The sequence below is a fragment of the Pangasianodon hypophthalmus genome, chromosome 4, assembly GCF_027358585.1.
Source record: "Pangasianodon hypophthalmus isolate fPanHyp1 chromosome 4, fPanHyp1.pri, whole genome shotgun sequence".
Taxonomy (NCBI): domain Eukaryota; kingdom Metazoa; phylum Chordata; class Actinopteri; order Siluriformes; family Pangasiidae; genus Pangasianodon; species Pangasianodon hypophthalmus.
The window spans coordinates 18,186,012-18,203,690 of NC_069713.1; the positions used below are offsets into that span (position 1 = coordinate 18,186,012).

General features: G+C 38.6%; 2 protein-coding genes across 3 annotated transcripts; both read left to right on the forward strand.

Annotated features, from left to right (window-relative positions):
* Positions 1 to 4,608: 4,608 nt before the first annotated feature.
* On the forward strand, positions 4,609 to 14,286 carry si:dkey-6n21.12 (schwannomin-interacting protein 1). 2 transcript variants are annotated; one of them, XM_034303569.2, is made up of 7 exons: positions 4,609 to 4,763; positions 8,496 to 8,715; positions 9,838 to 9,944; positions 10,031 to 10,118; positions 10,255 to 10,404; positions 10,534 to 10,651; positions 13,620 to 14,286. In XM_034303569.2, the coding sequence occupies exons 2-7, from the start codon at positions 8,506 to 8,508 to the stop codon at positions 13,718 to 13,720; spliced, it is 774 nt and encodes a 257-aa protein (XP_034159460.1). In that variant the 5' UTR covers positions 4,609 to 4,763; positions 8,496 to 8,505; the 3' UTR covers positions 13,721 to 14,286. The 2 variants fall into 2 exon arrangements, with proteins under 2 accessions (XP_034159460.1, XP_026791871.1); XM_026936070.3 differs by lacking the exon at positions 4,609 to 4,763 and adding an exon at positions 7,655 to 8,047.
* A 145-nt stretch (positions 14,287 to 14,431) lies between these two features.
* Positions 14,432 to 17,549, forward strand: si:dkey-6n21.13 (P2Y purinoceptor 3). The gene is made up of 2 exons (XM_026936048.3): positions 14,432 to 14,837; positions 15,574 to 17,549. The coding sequence occupies exon 2, from the start codon at positions 15,699 to 15,701 to the stop codon at positions 17,001 to 17,003; it is 1,305 nt and encodes a 434-aa protein (XP_026791849.1). The 5' UTR covers positions 14,432 to 14,837; positions 15,574 to 15,698; the 3' UTR covers positions 17,004 to 17,549.
* The last annotated feature ends 130 nt before the right edge of the window (positions 17,550 to 17,679 follow it).

The following is a 17,679-nucleotide window of genomic DNA, read 5'->3' on the forward strand; positions in this document are numbered from 1 at the left end:
GGCACTCCTGTCCCCTCCACCACCTGGAACAAAATGGCCCCCAGCCCTCTGTCTGACACATCATCTGCAAAACAAAAGGGAGAGAAAAGCCAGGCAAATGCAACAGCAGGCCCCCCCACAAAACAGCTTTCACCTGGCAGAAAGCCCGCTCACATGGCTCTGTCCACTGGACCAGATCTGGCACCCTCTTTTAGTGAGGTCAGTCAGCGGGCTGGTGACGTCCGAAAAAACTGGTGTACCCCAGCATATAAAAAGCAAGCCTCGCCTAACTGATTGAGCAGTTCATCAATGCAAGGCTATGCGTCAAATTTAGACACAAATTAAAGTCCACACAAAAACAGACCAACCCGTCAGATTTGGGCACCAAAACCACCGGGCTGCTCCAGTCACTGGGGGAATCCCTGATTACTCCCGTGTCAAGCATAGCCGTGAGTTCCTCCCGAACCACATTTTTTTGTGTTCAGGGAGCTGGTATGGGTGGCTGCATACAACCACACCTGGAGGAGCCTCAATGCAGTGTTCTATGAGATTCTATACTGGGCAGAGGCAAGAATATCGTGAGGGGAAGGGTGGTCTCCACAGGGGACTGAGTGATTTGGCCGCACTTTCGGAACTTACCTCCGGTCCCAGCCCCTCCCTCTTGGGAACCACCATCACCAGAGCCATAGGAACTGCCTCTCTCCACAGGTCAAGGAGATTGAGATGGTATATTTGCAGTGCATCACCTCTAGGTTCGCCTAACCTCATAGTCTACCTCACCGACTCGCCATGTGACCTCAAAGGGTCCTTGCCACTTTGCGAGAAATTTCAAGTACGACGTGGGTAGCAAAAAAAAAAAGTACTTTATCTCCTGGTGCAAATTCCCATAGCTGAGTACTCCTGTTATACAGCCGGGATTGACGTTCTTGCGCCTGTAGCAAATTCTCCTGTGTTAATTGTCCCAATGTGTGGAGTTTTGCTCTCAGGTCAAGAACATAATGAATTTAATTCTTGCTATTAGAAGGTCCCTCCTCCCAATTTTCCCTAATGATGTCTAGAACACCACGAGGCTTGCGCCTGTACAATAATTCAAGTGGAGAAAACCCTGTTGAGGCTTACGGGACCTCTCCTACTGCAAATAACAGGGGCTCGAGCCACTTATCTCAATTCCACGCATCATCGCAAATGAACTTCTGAATCATATTTTTTTAACGTTTGATTAAACCGCTCAACCAGCCCATCCAGCTGCTGATGGTAAGCGCTGGTGCGAATCAATTGAATCCACAATAATTCATAAAGTTCACATAGTTTCCATGACATAAATGTTGTGCCCTGTTCAGTCAGGATCCTGACTCAGGAGATAACACAGAAGAACACCTCTGCAACACTACACACCATATCTTCGCGTGCACCTTTCTAATAGCCCGACAAGGTCCATACCAATTCTTATGAAAGGGACCTCGATTAATGGTAATGGGTGCAATGCTTCTTTTGGGGTGGCTGGCGGATTCACCAGCTGACATTCGCGACATGCCGCACACCACCTGTGAACATTAAAAGTGCCAATAAAAGTGAGCCCTTAGACAGTTTAGTGTCTTCTCCTGGCCCAAATGCTCAGCCATGGGATTATTTTTGGGACCAACAACATTGGTCATCTCTTCCTTAGTTTGAGGGTCCTGCACCACTCTATATAACCACTCGATATATCTTTAATAATCACGAAGTAGAGGAAGGAGATCATCAATTACTTTCATTTGGGGAAGGGCGAGAGAGAGTCAAGGAAGTCGGCCAAGGAAAACAATAACAGCTGATGACAGAGACATTGTGAGACCTGTGAAGAAAAACCCAAAAACAACAGTGACCAACAACCTCCACAGGGCAGGGGTGAAGGTATCACAATCCACCGTTCAAAGAAGACTTTGAGACCAGAAATATAGAGGACATACTACAAGATGCAAACCACTCATCAGCAGTCAGAATCGGAAAGCCAGATTGAAATTCACAAAGAAATACAGAGATGAGCCGCAAAAGTTCTGGAACCAAGATTAACCTCTACCAAAGTGACGGAAAAGGCAAAAGTGTGGAGAAAGAAAGGATCTGCTCATGATCCAAAACATACAAGCTCATCTGTGAAACATGGTGGAGGTAGTATCATGGCTTGGGCCTGCATGGCTGCTTCTGGAACAGGCTAACTAATCTTTATTGATGATGTAACTCATGATAGTAGCGTTTTTGCATGCCAATTTACAGAGAAACGCATCGAAATTAATTGGGAGGAACTTTATCATGTAGCAGACAATGATCCAAAACACACGACCAACTCACAAAGGACTTTATCAGGGGGAAAATGTGGAAGGTTTTAGACTGGCCAAGTCAATCACCAGACCTTAACCCAAGTGAGCATGCATTTCACCTCCAGAAGAGGAGACTGAAGGGAGAAACCCCTGAAACAAACAATGACTGAAAGAGGCTGCGGTAAAAGCCTGGAAAAGCATCACAAAAGAAGAACCCAACAAAATGATTCACAGGCTTGATGCAGTTATAAGCAAGGGATATGCAACCAAATATTAAGTGTTATTTACTTTAATTTACTTCAAAATATATCTGTTCCTGTACTTTTGCTTGCCTAAAAATTGGGTGGTCTGATACAAAAGGTTCTATGTTTTATGTGGTTTAACACATCTAGGATGTAAATACCAGAAAATAAAAGCTGAAATCCTAAACTCTCATCTCATATCCATCTTTTGATCTCAAACCCAAATGTCTTTAGTGTATAGCACAAAAAAAAAGAAAAAAAGAACTGGCCTTGCTGTTCCAGTAGTTTCGGAGGGAACTGTATAAACAGTTTTTTTTTTTAGTTTCTAGCTTTATGCTCAATTTGTGAACTCTATGTGGCTCACACACGCACGCACGTCCCACTCTCTCTCTCTCTCTCTCTCTCTCTACTACCAAACGTTCCCAATAGGAAAAACCCTGCCCCTTGAACTCTAGAGGTCATAATGTTAACACCTTATTGGTTCATCAATAATACTTATTTTAATAAAACATAAATTACAGTTTCTGTTTTTAAACTTTACATCACTTTTAAACCTTTTTAAACACGAATGAACAAATGTGAATTTACAAAAAAAAATAAACAACAGGACACACCTTCTACATTAAACAGTCTTTCCCGAATCCAAAATATTATTCCATATTCCCCATTTCACATATTAATTTAGAAATTATAGAAACCTTAATTTAGAAAACCCTTTTTTAAAAAGATAACAAAACCCTTAATTCAGTAGACCCTAATTTAGCAAGGCTCTACGCTTTTTTTTTTTTTTTTTAAACAGTTTTCCCAAAACTTCTTCCTACGTCTGAGACTGTCAGTAGTCACCTGCACGAGTCAGCTGTCTTAGCAGTTGGTGATGTCCGGCTCCTGAACGAATCGTTCTTTTTAACCGGTTCTTTTTAGTGAACTGGTTGAAGCGGTTCACCAAATCGGACTGAATCGTTTGAAACAGTTCGCGTCTCGAGTCAATACTGATCCACAAGTTACTCAATCAAACCGTGCCTGACAGTCACTCCGACTTAAAATGAGCCAATATCCCGGAGTATATATGATCCTATGATGTCAGATTTCGCCAACTCTTCTTAGCAGCGCTCCAGTGACGCGACAGTAGACTAACTGACCTGAGAACAGTCTCTTTCGGACATGTGCGACGTGCTGAGAACTGACGAGCTGCTGAAACTGAGCATGCGTGTACCGAGGGTTTCATTCAGGCGGACGAAATTAATGTTTCTAAGTATTTTCCTGAACAGCAAAAAGTATAACAAATAAAACATACTGGAAATATGTTTATGACTCAGTTACTGTCTTCTCACTGTATGAGGATCCGACTCGCAGCACTTCTTAGCTGAACAGTACACTGACGACTCAGTCACGACAGCGCTCGAGTAAGCGGCACACTGACCTGAGAACAGTCTCGGACTCAGACATGGCCCGCTGCGTGAGCTGCTGATACTACTGGTGCGTTCAAGTCATGTCGGAAAGATCCTATTTACGAGTTGAATGCAGATGAACGCCACCACGAAGTCGTAATTACGAGTGGGAAACTCTGGATTTTGTTTGAGCTCCGAGTTTCCGAGGTGGGTGTTGTGTCAGGAAGAAAACATGGTGGAATCAGTGGATGCAGCGTCTGTAGCTGACGGTAAATTTGTTGAAACTGAATGGGTATTTAACAGTGACATGTCTTTGTCAGGCTTTTTACTTTACAATAAAACAAGCCAACTGCCTACACAAAATACGATAGCACTGTACAATTACGATATAATATGTAACGATAAAGTTTACAGTGGCTTCATAAAGTGATTACAAACATAAAAAAGCAAAACACACATAATGCGTATTTTTGTTCTTCCTTTTCTATAAGTAGAGTTAAAAACCTTGGTGTATTTTTTGTAGTTAATTAAGAGACGGTACACCCCCATCTTGCTCCGACCAAAATGACTTGAACGCACCTGATGTCGTAATTCCGACTTCCCAACTCGTAAATACGAACTTCCCAGGAGCACTTGAATGCACAGTATGAGCATGCGTGAACCGAGGGGCGAAATGTGTTTCTTTAATAACAAATAAAACGTACTGGAAATATGCATAGTACAACTAAGTTATATTAAACAACATTTTTATTAAAAACATGCAAAAAACGGTTCAGTCAAGACATGTACATGAATCTTACTACTGAGTATTGTGTATGCAGATTATATTTTAAGCTTTTATGAGCTGGATCTGTAAAAAGGTGAGTTGATTAAGGCTATTTTATTCACTTTATATGCTTTAGACATGTAAAACATGCGCGTTTGCACATTGCCTGTATTGGGTGCTTTAGCTGCAAATTAAATTATTATTATTATTATTATTATTATTATTATTATTATTATTATTATTATTAAATAAAATAAAATGTAAATCAGCTATATGCGCGTACACATGGCTTTATTTGAATGTGTAGTTTTTTAATTAAAAAACTACTTAACGTTAAAACATATTCTGAGGCACATAGAGTAACAAAGAACAAGATTTAACACAAAACCGCAGATTCTGTGTTTTAACAGCTAACAAAAAGAATGACAATATGGTATATGCCAGGGAGCAATCTCAGGATTGTGCCTTTTGAAAAGATGACTTTTGACGGTTTTCACAGCTTTTTTTGTAGAAGAATCAGAAATTAAATGTATGTAAAGTTTTAAGTCACAAGAAAAACGTTAAACATAGGCTTAGTCTTACTAAATTTACACTTGTGTATAAAATATTTAGCCAAAAATAAAATAAGATTGATTAAATAAGAAACATCCGACTCTTCTTTCTTATAATGTGTAAAACCGAGAACTACATTTTCATATTTCAAAGAAATATCAGGAATCATACCACCAAAAATGTCCAAATTGTTTCTCCAGAGATTCTTTCTCTTACTCTTTCTCTTACTCTTTCTGTAATGTCTTACAAGGTTGGAGACATTTGTAGTGGATCTTGGACACTCACCCTTGTACATGTGGATGTCCTCTTCAATTCAGACCACAGGTTTTCAGTAGACTGTGATAGCCACTGGAAAAGTGATTTTGTGTTTCCAGATCCATTTATGTGTTTGGATTTGGATGTATGTTTAGAGTTATGGCCAAGTCTTCACCTACTCATGAAGGAAACCTGGTTTTGTATTAGCATAAACTTCTCCAGAGACCATAATGTTAGCAATTTTCACAAGAGGACCACTAGCCAAAAACAGCCCCAAAGTATTAAAGATCCACCACCATAATTTGCAGGTGCTCTTGCTTCAACGTAATCAGACGGGGTTGGGTTTAACATACCTTAAAAATAAAGGGAAAAATAATAATTAACATTTATTATTGATGTCTCAGCCTCAGATACTCTCTCTGTGCACAAGGTGTCTAAAACCTATTGAACTCCTTTCACATATGTGTACTGGCTTCTACTGGGTAAACAAACTTTTGAACACCATGACTGAATGAGCAAGATATAGTCACTAGACTCTTTTTTTTTTTTTAATAGTATCACACCTTTAAATTTTTTTCTTGAAGGAGTTAGTGATGAGTAAAAGATACTCTTGATAGTTTCCTGAAGGGCTCCTACTCATTTTGTTTTTTGATATTCTTAGACCAAGAAAAATGTATAATGTGTAGTAGTGTGATGCTGAAAAGGGTTAGGGGAAAGGCCCATTCTATTGCTGCTGTTAATAATGTAATATTTGCACCATATTGAAGGCATATTACCTCTGTGGTTATTATTAAATAATCTGAATATTGTCATATCCATATGTGGTCTAGAATGGACTTACTGATATTATCCTTTGAAAACAACCTGTACCCTTTAAATATCATTTTACTAATAAAGTGCAACAAATATCATACAGATTAATTTGTAGGTTTTATCCAACTAAAACCTTTATATTAAGATTAAAAAGGCATAAAAATACATTTTGTGATGGTCTCCCAGAAACATTTAGCATGGTACTGCAGACACACAGTAAAATAAGGTCTGACCTAAGTTTGATCAAAAGTAGTCTTAGTTTGGAAAGAAAGAAAGAAAGAAAGAAAGAAATAAATAAATAAATAAATAACATGTAGTATTTGGATTCCATGATAATAAGAAAGTCTTGTTGGGCAACAGGCTAAGAAGGGCAGTCCAAAATTTTCTATCCCCAGCCACAGATTGCGGCTGTGGTCGCCCCAATTCAAAATACATTACTGATGCTAAATTCTACAGTTTAGGTCCATTATCTAAACAGCAAATGGGCAATATTTTGGGCTGTAGTCCTACTTGTATAGGACTCTTTGGCAATGGTTTCAGTAAAAATCAAAAGCTTCTAAAGCTTCAAGAAAGTTTTAACTGCCATATCATTTTGTGTAAATGATATTGAATTAATAACCTTTATGTTATCATACAGTTTTATGGATGGTTATAAAAATCTAACCGACTACGAATATTAACCTAGCACAAGAAAACATAGAAAAATGAAAGAAATGTCCACGTTCATGTACTTCAAAAACGTTTCTTAAGGAATCTGTGGTTTGGGAAGGTCAGATTTGGAGTTTTATGGCTCTGACTTTTTTTTTTTTTTTTAAACTGACGATTATATTAGTTTTGATTGACCAGTGTGGCTTTGTCATGCAGAACGGGTCCCTGGCTGTAAAACCCCTTCTAGTAGATTATTGAAAATAGTTTGGTTACCGATATAGTGTATGGTTATGCTACGATTCACTTTACTGAGTCGATTCCTCAGACCTACCTGTTCAAATGAACCGAACTGCGGCTTTGGATTCATTTGATTCTCAAATCGTGCAGTGCAGAAATGTCGTGCAGTCTTATCTTACAGTTGATTGACTGTGATTTTAGCGTGGCTGCTAGAATTCACTTAAATATGTTGTTCAAAAACAAAGAACTGTGAACCTCCCATTGCAATTTTGTCATAAATAAGGCATATCCAGGCTCGCTATTTCTGCCTGTGTATGAGCTTTGCTTTACAGTAGTTTTCCTGGTAGCAAGTCTCAGTGAATTTGAACATGGGCATAAGAGTCTGAATGTGGTATTCAGTATCTAGAAATTCTGAATCAAGATCAACTGCTGAATTCCAGTTTTACTGCTATAAAAGTTCAGTTCTCTGCGAATGAGTGAAATTGGACACCTGGTGATTCTGCTCGGTTCTTTCTCCGCCCCTCACTGAAACAAAACGTTGCGAAATTCCTCAAGTTTTCAGGCGGTCGTGAGCAACTACTTTCCTGGGATTATTAAAGTCGCACACAGGCTTCTGACTTCTTTTACACAGACGCATGGGATTTGTTAATAATAATAATATAAGCTGTCTAACATACCAGGAGCATTAAAGAAACAAAACGCGGGCAGAAAGAAGTGTGAAAAAAGCGAATGAAGACGGGAGGCGCTTAACGGGACCAAAAGGAGGAGACAACTAACTTCGGGAACGCTATGGGAACTTAGGCCTTTTTATCAACCAGTTTTAAAGCACAAAGATTCTTAACTTCTGCGTTAAAGTTTCGCATAGCCACATAGGTAGGCGACCTGACTTTTAAGATTGTTTTAGATTCTCACAGGGCATTAAAAGACAACTTGAAAGTTCTTCAGCAGCCTACGTGGCCGAACCTGAGCTACACCAGTTCGGGCCTGTTTAGCTTTGCTATAGTAAAAACTAGAGAATGACTTACAGATTTCAAGATTTTGTAGTAGAACTGTATGTTCATTTGGATATATTTTTTAGGCTGTTTCCTATCATGAATGCAAGTGTTGACTTTGTTTTTGTGTCAGGTTATAGTCATGGTATTTTCCCTCTTTTTAATCCAAATCCTGACTTGGTTTTCTCATGTTAGTTGCACATCTCACAAGCATTGTTTGCTAACTCGTTATTACTAACCAGATCTAAAGGTGGTCACACGTGTCTTCATGAAGTCTAGGTTTCTGGAAACATCTGAAACACTGAGTGTTTTTAAATATGTCTCTGAAGTGTTCCAGGCATGATGGATGGAGAGAAGGAGAGAGAGAGGGAAAGGGGAGAGGAAAAGGAGAGTGATGAGACGGAGGAGGATGCTGAAGGAGCAGCCTTGCTGTGGCAAGAAGGCTCCTCTGATGATGACCTAGGATTACCCATCATGCACTGGGAGGCCCTAAGCCTGCGTATTGCCCAACTTGAGAAACAAGAGGAAGAACGAAGAGAGAAGAACAAGGTCAGAGTTGCAAAAAGCATGCACAATGTAATACCGTGCAGCATATGGGAAGGTATACACACACACATATATATATATATAGTATATACTAGTATAAATAGTATATACTAGTAAATTGGTGGTTGGCAGTATGGTAAAAAATATATTGTGATACATGATACATAGTACATAGTACACAATTACAATATGTAATTTTACTATCAAAGTACCTGCTAAATAGCATTTTAGAAAAATATCATTTCAAAAACATGTACAAAATAAAATATTTAACAAGGAAAAGGCATAAAAATAAAACAGACAGAGAGAGATTTTAATATCCAAGCTGTAACAGCAGAATTGACTAGTGTTGTAGAAGTACTGACAATATCCACAACACTCTTAGACACTCTTGTGTTGTGACATAAATTAACATAATATCGCCAAGCCCTGATTTTTGCACTTAATTATTTGGCACACTCTTTTTTTTTTTTCTCCTCAATTTGTCCATTTGCCACCAAGAAGCCAGCTTTCAACCCGGAGAGTGATGGCTAACACATGCCACCTTGGAGACATGTGAAGCCAACCATCATATCTTTTCAAACTGTTGCTCATGCTACATCACAGGGCAGTTCAACACACCCAGAGGAAAGCGCTAACTTCCCTCTTCCGCATACATGAGCTCACTGATGCGTATGATTGACTAGTGTAGCTCTGATTGACAAGGGAGAATGTAATGCCTTCTCTCATACCCAGTGTACATGTTCAACATTGCACTTTTAGACTCCCACCAACAGATGGCTGTGGCAATGTCAGGATTCAGACCTGCGATATCATGACAATAGGTGAATGGAAAGACATTTTTATCCAAAAGCAACCTACAAGTGAGGCATAATCCAATCCTTGTGTAGAGATGGATGATTTAGGATTAAGGGTCGTACTCAACAGCCTAAAACTGGCAGTATTTGGATTATTACCTCAAAACCTTCTGGTCAGAACTTTAACACCCAAGAGAAGTGGTACCTCAGATTTGAGTGATTTATATTAAAAATAATTCTATATAATTGTATTATACAGATTGCTTATATTGACACTCATATATGAAGCAGCTAAAATGGTGCCTATATGTTTTCTGTATACTTCAAGGATGTTGCTCAGTGGACAGCGAGTTGGCCAGAGTTGTATAACCTTACCAGACATCAAGATACCTGTGAGGATGTGGATGATAGTCGCCTGACAGCCCTAACGTCCCGGTACCCACCAGATTGATTCTTTAATCTTCCATTTTTTACTTTGCTGTAATATCTAAATATAAGTGGAATTTTCCTGGTTATTTTAGACTCCAGAGTCATATGAACCTGCAACTCTGCTTTATCAACAACAGTGAGAGTGAGGATGAGGAGGAGGAAGACAAGGAGAAAAAAGAGGTTTCTGATGACATTTTATTTTTATTCAATGTGTTGCGCTGCAGATTTTGGAATGTAACAAATAAATATCTAAAATTCTCCTTATATATAAAAGCAAAGTGTTTTGTGGCATGGTATTTTGTAATTTACTTTACAGTTGAAGAAACACTCTGGGAAACAGATGCAGCAGCCACAGCAGCATTCCAGCACTGCATCCAGCAGCAAAGCCAAACCTGGTGGGTTTAAGAAAGAGGTCAAGGCTGCTCTCAGCATGCTAAGACACAAGCTGAGGTTGGAGCAAAAACAGGTAACCATACATCAATATCTCTTTTAATTCTGATTTCCCAAGTCCAAGATCACTTTATACAATCATTTAAGCCTGTATGTGTACATGGCTGTGGAAAAAATATAAATCTGCTTGACTGTTCTCTTATAGACCAAACCCCCCAGTGATGCAGTTAAAGAGAGAACTCATTATAATCGCAGCGACTTGCAGAATTTCAGCTTAAAGGAGTTGAATGCACTGAAGACCACACTAAGCAAAGACATTCATAGTAAGAGTTCTTCCATCTGAAACCGTATTAAATCTGGTATCAGACCTCTGGTATTGTTGCTCAGCATTTCATAATCATTTTTTGCTAACTCTGACATCATGAATTTGAAATAACTGTGGCATTTTGGCTAAAAACCAAGTCATCATTACCTCTTAAAGAACAGGACTGGGATCTAATATTTTGCAACTCTGACAAATATGGTGTAGACATCAATGCATATTGAAATACAGTATTTTTTGCTCATTCCAGTTCATCCCAAAGGTGTTGGGATGAAGTCAGAGCTCTGTGCAGGCCACTTGAGTTCTTCGACTCCATCCTTGGCAAACCATGTCTTCATGGTTTTCGCTTTGTGCACAGGATGTGTCATGCTGGAACAACTTTGGGCCCCTTAGTTCCAGTGAAGGGAAATTGTAATGCTACAATGTACAAAGACATAGAGTACTGTGCAAAAGTCTTAGGCACCCTATATTTTTAAGTAGAAACCTTGTTATAGATTTTATGACTTCTACATTATCAAGTCAGCACAAAACCAAAACATTTTAGATTTCCAAATTTTAGTTTTCCAGCATAAAATTAAATATTACAGAAAAACGTTTGTACGTCAGTAAAGAAAGCAGCATATTATGTAAGAGACCACTTTTCAGACAAAAAATATAATGAAGGCTGCTGGGTTTTGCTGCAAAAATAAGAAGTTAAGCCTAGTGTCCAGAAGAACTGCGGCTGCTACAAGATGCTCAGTAGAACCTACAGCGAATTTCCTTATAATACTGCACAAATTGTATCTGAGGCTACTAATTTTTTTTAAAGCAAAGGGTCATCACATCAAATATTAACTTTGTTTTATTTATTACTGTTTACTGCTCTTTATATCATTTTTTTAAATGTAAAAACATTTAATTGCTTTATTTTTGAAGGCATCTTTGCTCTACAGCATTTCTTTGCATGTGCCTAAGACTTTTGCACAATACTGTCTGTTTGCTATACACTGAAGACAGTTAGGTTTTAGATGAAAGGATGAATATGAGACAATAGATCAGAATTTCAGCTTTCATTTCCTGATTTACATCTAGATGTGTTAAACAACTTAGAACATGGCACCTTTGGTGGCAGACCACCCAGTTTTTAGGTGAGCAAAAGTATTTGAACAGATAGTCTTAAAGTAAATAACACTTAATATTTGGTTGCATATCCCTTGCTAGCAATAACTGCATCAAGCCGGCAACCCACTGACATCACCAAACACCAAACACCAAACATTCTTATTTGTGATGCTTTCCCAGGCTTGTAACATAGCTTCTTTAAGTTGTTGTTTGTTTTAGGGGGTTTCGTCCTTCGGTCTCCTCTTTAGGAGGTGAAGTGCATGCTTAATTGGGTTAAGGTCTGGTGATTTACTTGGCCAGTCTAAAACCTTCCACTTTTTTCCCTGATGAAGTCCTTTGTTGTGTTGGCAGTGTGTTTTATGTTATTGTCTTGCTGCATCATGATTTCCTCCCAATTAGATTGGGTGCATTTTTCTGTAAATTGGCAGACAGAATGTTTCTGTAGACTTCTGAGTTCATTCTGCTGCTACCATCATGAGTTACATCATCAGTAAAGATTAGTGAGCCCGTTTCAGAAGCAGCCATGCAAGCCCAAGCAATGACACTACCTCCACTGTGCTTGACCGATGAGTTTGTATGTTTTGGATCATGAACAGATCCTTTCTTTCTCCACACTTTGGCTCATCTCTGTATTTCTATCTGGCCTTCTGAATCTTACTGCTGATGAGTGGTTTGCATGCTGAGGTATGGCCTCTATATTTCTGCTCTCGAAGTCTTCTTCGAATGGTGGATTGTGATGTCACTGAATGTTGTTTTTGGGTTTTTCGTCACAGCTCTTACAATGTTTCTGTCATCAACTGCTGTTGTTTTCCTTGGCCGAACTGTTCCATGTCTGGCTGTTGGTACACCAGTGGTTTCTTTCTTTTCACGACATTCCAAATTGTTGTATTAGTTATACTCAATGTTTGTGCGATGGCTCTGATAATCAGTTAATGTAACAGGGCACACCTGGGCAACAAGAAACACCTGTCAATCACATGTTCCAATATTTTTGATCACTTGAAAAATGGGTGGGTTCAAACATAAGGTACCATGTTCTAAGCTGTTACATACATATCTATGTATGGATGTAAATATCAGGAAATGAAAGCTGAAATTCTATCTGTCATCTCATATTCATTTTTGGTGTCAACCCAAAAGTATTCAGTGTATAGCAAAAAAAAAAAGACTTGGGCTTGATGTTCCAATACCTTTGGTAGCCTTAATTATGGGAAAACAAGAGCAAAGTACTATCTGAGTATGTCAAGGGAGAAGCATGTTTCAGGCAATTCCATTATTGTTAGCTAGCAAATAACCACAGATGTGACGTGTTGGATTTATGGCAGTGAGTCACACCTGTGTATATCACTCACTGTGTGCTCTCTGAAGAGGATGAGTGAAAAGCACCATTCACTTCTTTTCAGATAACACAACAACTTTTCAAATGTCAAATATCTCTTGACTAGATTCTTCTGCATTTGTTCCGCAGTGTATTTTTCAAGTTAAACATTCTGATTTAAACATTTTTTATAAAGACGAAGAAAGGACCACTTGGCTTCATGCATTATATTTCTGTGTACAGTACTGTGCACAAGTTTTAGGCACCCTTACTGCACAAAGTGTACTGCACTTTATAGTTTTGTTAACTTTATAGATTTACATAGAAACCCTTAATTTCATTAATTTTGAAGGAAACTTTACTTTACAGAATTTGTTTACATGTGCCTAAGACCTTTTGCATAGTACTGTACATGTATACACAGGAGGAGAAATTTTCAGAATAAAGCTGTACATCTGATTAAATGATCTGTCAGTGTTAATGTCTTCTTCTTCTTCTCTGTGTGTGTGTGTGTGTGTGTGTGTGTGTGTGTGTGTGTGTGTGTGTGTAGACCTCAGCTCTGAGTTAGTGGGCCGACTTCTCACAAGAGACCAGCTAAGAACTGAGCAGGATGCCATGTTGCTGGAGATACAGGATATGACATCACTCTGAGAGAAGTGGTCTTTTACATTAAAGGGACAAAACCAATGCCTCAATAACTTGAGAACTTACAAACCTGGGAGATCTGCCTGGAAGAATTAACTGTACTGTGAAAAGTTTCTCCACACCAAAGGAATGTTTAAGGAATTTAAGGTCTTAAATTGCACAGATTTGTTTCCAAGTTTGCCTTTGTTTTAGCTGCTTTGTAAATTTTTCTGTTAATATGTTGATATAAAGGTGTTGAAAGGCATTGGTAAGCTGTTATTACTAGGACCAACCTCTTCCCAGAATCAAATTGTTTTTGACAAATCATTCTTTTTATTGTTCCAGCCCCTTTAAGTTTGTGTCATATTTACAACATTTTAGTGATGTACTGCATCTATAATTTGATAGTCAGTAGTCTACAGTCACATGCAGACACTTGTAGAGCTAATGGATAAAGCAATAATCTCCTGAAGGGATGACATGTTCCAGTATGTTTCACACCTGTGCTCACAAATGTAAATTATGCAAATTTTCAGTTAGAGAATCAAAGCTGCCTAAAACATGCTCATTAAAGTCTACCTAAAATAATTAAATTGTGTTTGCATGTACATATCTCAGGTAGCACTTGAGTGGATTGATGCTGCTTGTGGATTTTTTGTAGAATAAAGGTACAGTTTATTCACAATATGTTACACAGAGCTGGTGATCAGTACACTATAGGTTGGTTAGACCTCCTTACTGCTTTTCTTTTAAACTAGAATCTAATACGTATACAGAATATGTCGGTTCTATGTCCTGCCTAGTCAGAGTTTGTATCTTCAAAAGGACAGCTCAGCAGAATAGAGGAAAGAAGATAGACAGGGGGAGGGACAGATGAAGAGGTGAGGGGAGACCATGAAGAAGGGAGGGATGCATAGAATGGTCCACAATAGATACGACAGTCGAGGTGAAGTAGAGCAACAGCTTATGGTTCTGAAGTGAACTAGAGAAGAATAATAGTTTTAGTACTTTTTCTTATCTATTTATCTGTGCTTTCTTGTTCACACTGATGATGGATGGACAATGAACTAGGAGTGTTTTGGTATCAATTTTCACTTTGATATTTGGGATTCAGTTGCTCAAAAAATTCTCTCCTGTGGAATCGGTAAGTTTTCCAGTTTGTAGTAACACAAAACCAGTTAGAGGTATTTATGTACCACTCTGATACATGACACATACCTCTTAGACTTTTTCTTTATGAACTGTAATTTATGAAGCTTTTTAATATTCGGACAGCGAAGACATTATAAAAATTGTATTTTTCCCTGGAATTGTCTTTGTTCCCATTAAGGCACAAATGGATGATTTATCATAATATGGTTGAGTGAACGTATCGCTCTGTTGACACAATGCTTTATATGTTTCTCAAGTGCTGAACAATATAGCCTTTTGCCCTGTAGCTACTCAGCTTAATGCTCAGTCTACAAGAAGAGAAGATAACCATTGTATGGCATGTAGATAAAGTTCAAAACAATATTTGATGTTTAAATATATCCACTGAAGCATATAGAATGATGTAGTGCAGAAAGAGCTAAAAATTATCTTCTAAACTTTTGGGGGTCAAAACGAGGAAAGAGTCTGATTGGGATAACAAGTGAAGGTAAGACAGTCAGATGGATGATGGAACACAGAGGGGAAGTGTAGTTACTGATTGATTAGTTACTGAAGTGAAAAGAGTCTGAATCAGCAGCGTATACTCGTGCGGCAGGGCAAACAGGTTCACAGATTGTGAAAGAAAGGCTGAGGGCGGGGGGAGGAGTCACCTTGGAATCTTGGATGTAATTTGTGGGATTTTGTATTCTACATTAAACATATTGTCAATTCTGTTACTATTTTTACAGAAACTCAAATTGGACCACCAGGCTGGAAAAACTGGAAATTTAGACACATTCCAGAATTGGAATCAGGAGCTATTTTTATGGATGCTCACTGTGACAATGACACAGAATCACTTCCTTAATAAGAGATGCAGAAGCAATCAGAAATGGTGACAGACACTCCTACAGGCCTGTCCGAAACAGGACAAGGTGGTGACACCCTTTTCCTCTTTTCATCTAATTCCTCTAGTGCTGCCTCCTGCAACATTGATGAGTCTTACAAGTACATCTTCCTTCCTATCTGTTACTCCTTCACATTTGTCTTTAGCATCAGCCTCAATTCTGTGGTGCTCTATCGCTCTTTTCGCCGTACCAAGCACTGGAATGTGTCCCTAATTTATATGGTGAACTTGGCTACTACTGACTTTATGTACGGCCTCTCCCTGCCATTCCTAGTGGCCAGTTATATCATGCATGACAACTGGGTCTTTGGAGATTTCATGTGTCGCTTGGTGCGCTTCCTGTTCTACTTCAACCTATATTGTAGCATTTTTTTCCTCACCTGCATCTCTGTGCATCGCTACCTGGGCATCTGTCATCCCATGAGGACCATCACTCTAGAGACCAAGCGGGCTGTAAAAGGCACTTGCATTTTGGTATGGCTTGCTGTCTTTGCCCTCACATGTCCTATTTTTCGATTTGCGCAAACAGAGCTTCTTCCCCGTCGAAAGGATGGTGGAGCATTAGACGTACATGAAGTGAATGGTGACACACACAAATCCAACACAAGTCCAAGCACTGAGATGTTCCATAACTGCTGGGATGATGCTATTGATAAAGAGTTCCAGGACTATGTTCCTTATGGAATAACTCTCCATCTTTTGGGGTTCTTTGTGCCATTTAGCATCATAGCCTGGTGCTACTCACGTGTGGTTATGACTATATTTCGAACACTGCACTCCCAACCTCCTGCTAATGGACCAAGGGCAAGACAAGGAAGCAGGTCAGGGACAGGAGGAGAAGGCATGTCCATTGTTCTCGGGGCTCATTCACCTTACATAAACAGGCGTCGCAAGTCCATCAAAACCATCATAACCATTACTCTCCTCTTTGCCCTTTGCTTCTTCCCCTTTCATGTTACCCGCACTATTTTTTTGGTGCTGAAAGTGACCAGCAGGGTGCAGTGCCATACGATGCAGATGGTCTCCATTTGTTACAAAATTACTCGGCCACTAGCATCCTTCAATGCCTGGCTTAATGCTTTGCTCTATTTCCTCACCAAGGAAAAAAGTGGACCCTGCTGCAACAAACCACCACCTTCCCAACATGGGCTCCTTTGGCCTTTACGGATGCTGGGAAAAGGAGGGAACGAGGAGGAAGAAGCTGAAGAGGCAGTGAATCATAAAAACAATGAACTCAAGGCAGAAAACAACATATTCACAGACTTACCTTGAGACAAAATATAAGAAATATGTAAAATGTGTTTTGAATGTTAGTAATATGAATTGCCTGGATGTAGAGTCATATGTACTGGGGAAAATCTCTTAAAATGTATTCATTTATTTCCTTGTGCACTAATATAAAATTTTGGAAAAAAAGAAATGTGTCAATTGATAGTCTAATAGTGTGATTGTTAGCAGATAGCAATTATAAAATTTGATTCATGTGATTCAGTAATATCATATTACCTATGGTCTGTCTTTTGCCCTTTTTGCCCATATTACTTGACATGATATTACCAGCTTCTGGGACACAAAATATAACTACACAAGGACATGTTTATCTCAGTACTGGCCTTGGGTATTTTGATCAATATCAGTGAGTGCTGTGACATGAAAATGATTAAAATGTAAATAAATTATATTTCCATGTACTTTTGAGCTCACTAAAAGAAATGAAATGTTCCTTATCTTTTCTGTTTCTCTGTAAATAGGCTATGGGCTTCTATGTGTAATGGGACAAATTCAAACGTACACTTCTTGTTCTTATAAATGGATGCAAGTCTGGATATGTATGTATGTATGTATGTATATATATATATATATATATATATATATATATATATATATATATATATATATATATATATATATATATATATATATATATATATAAAATGTGTGTGTGTGT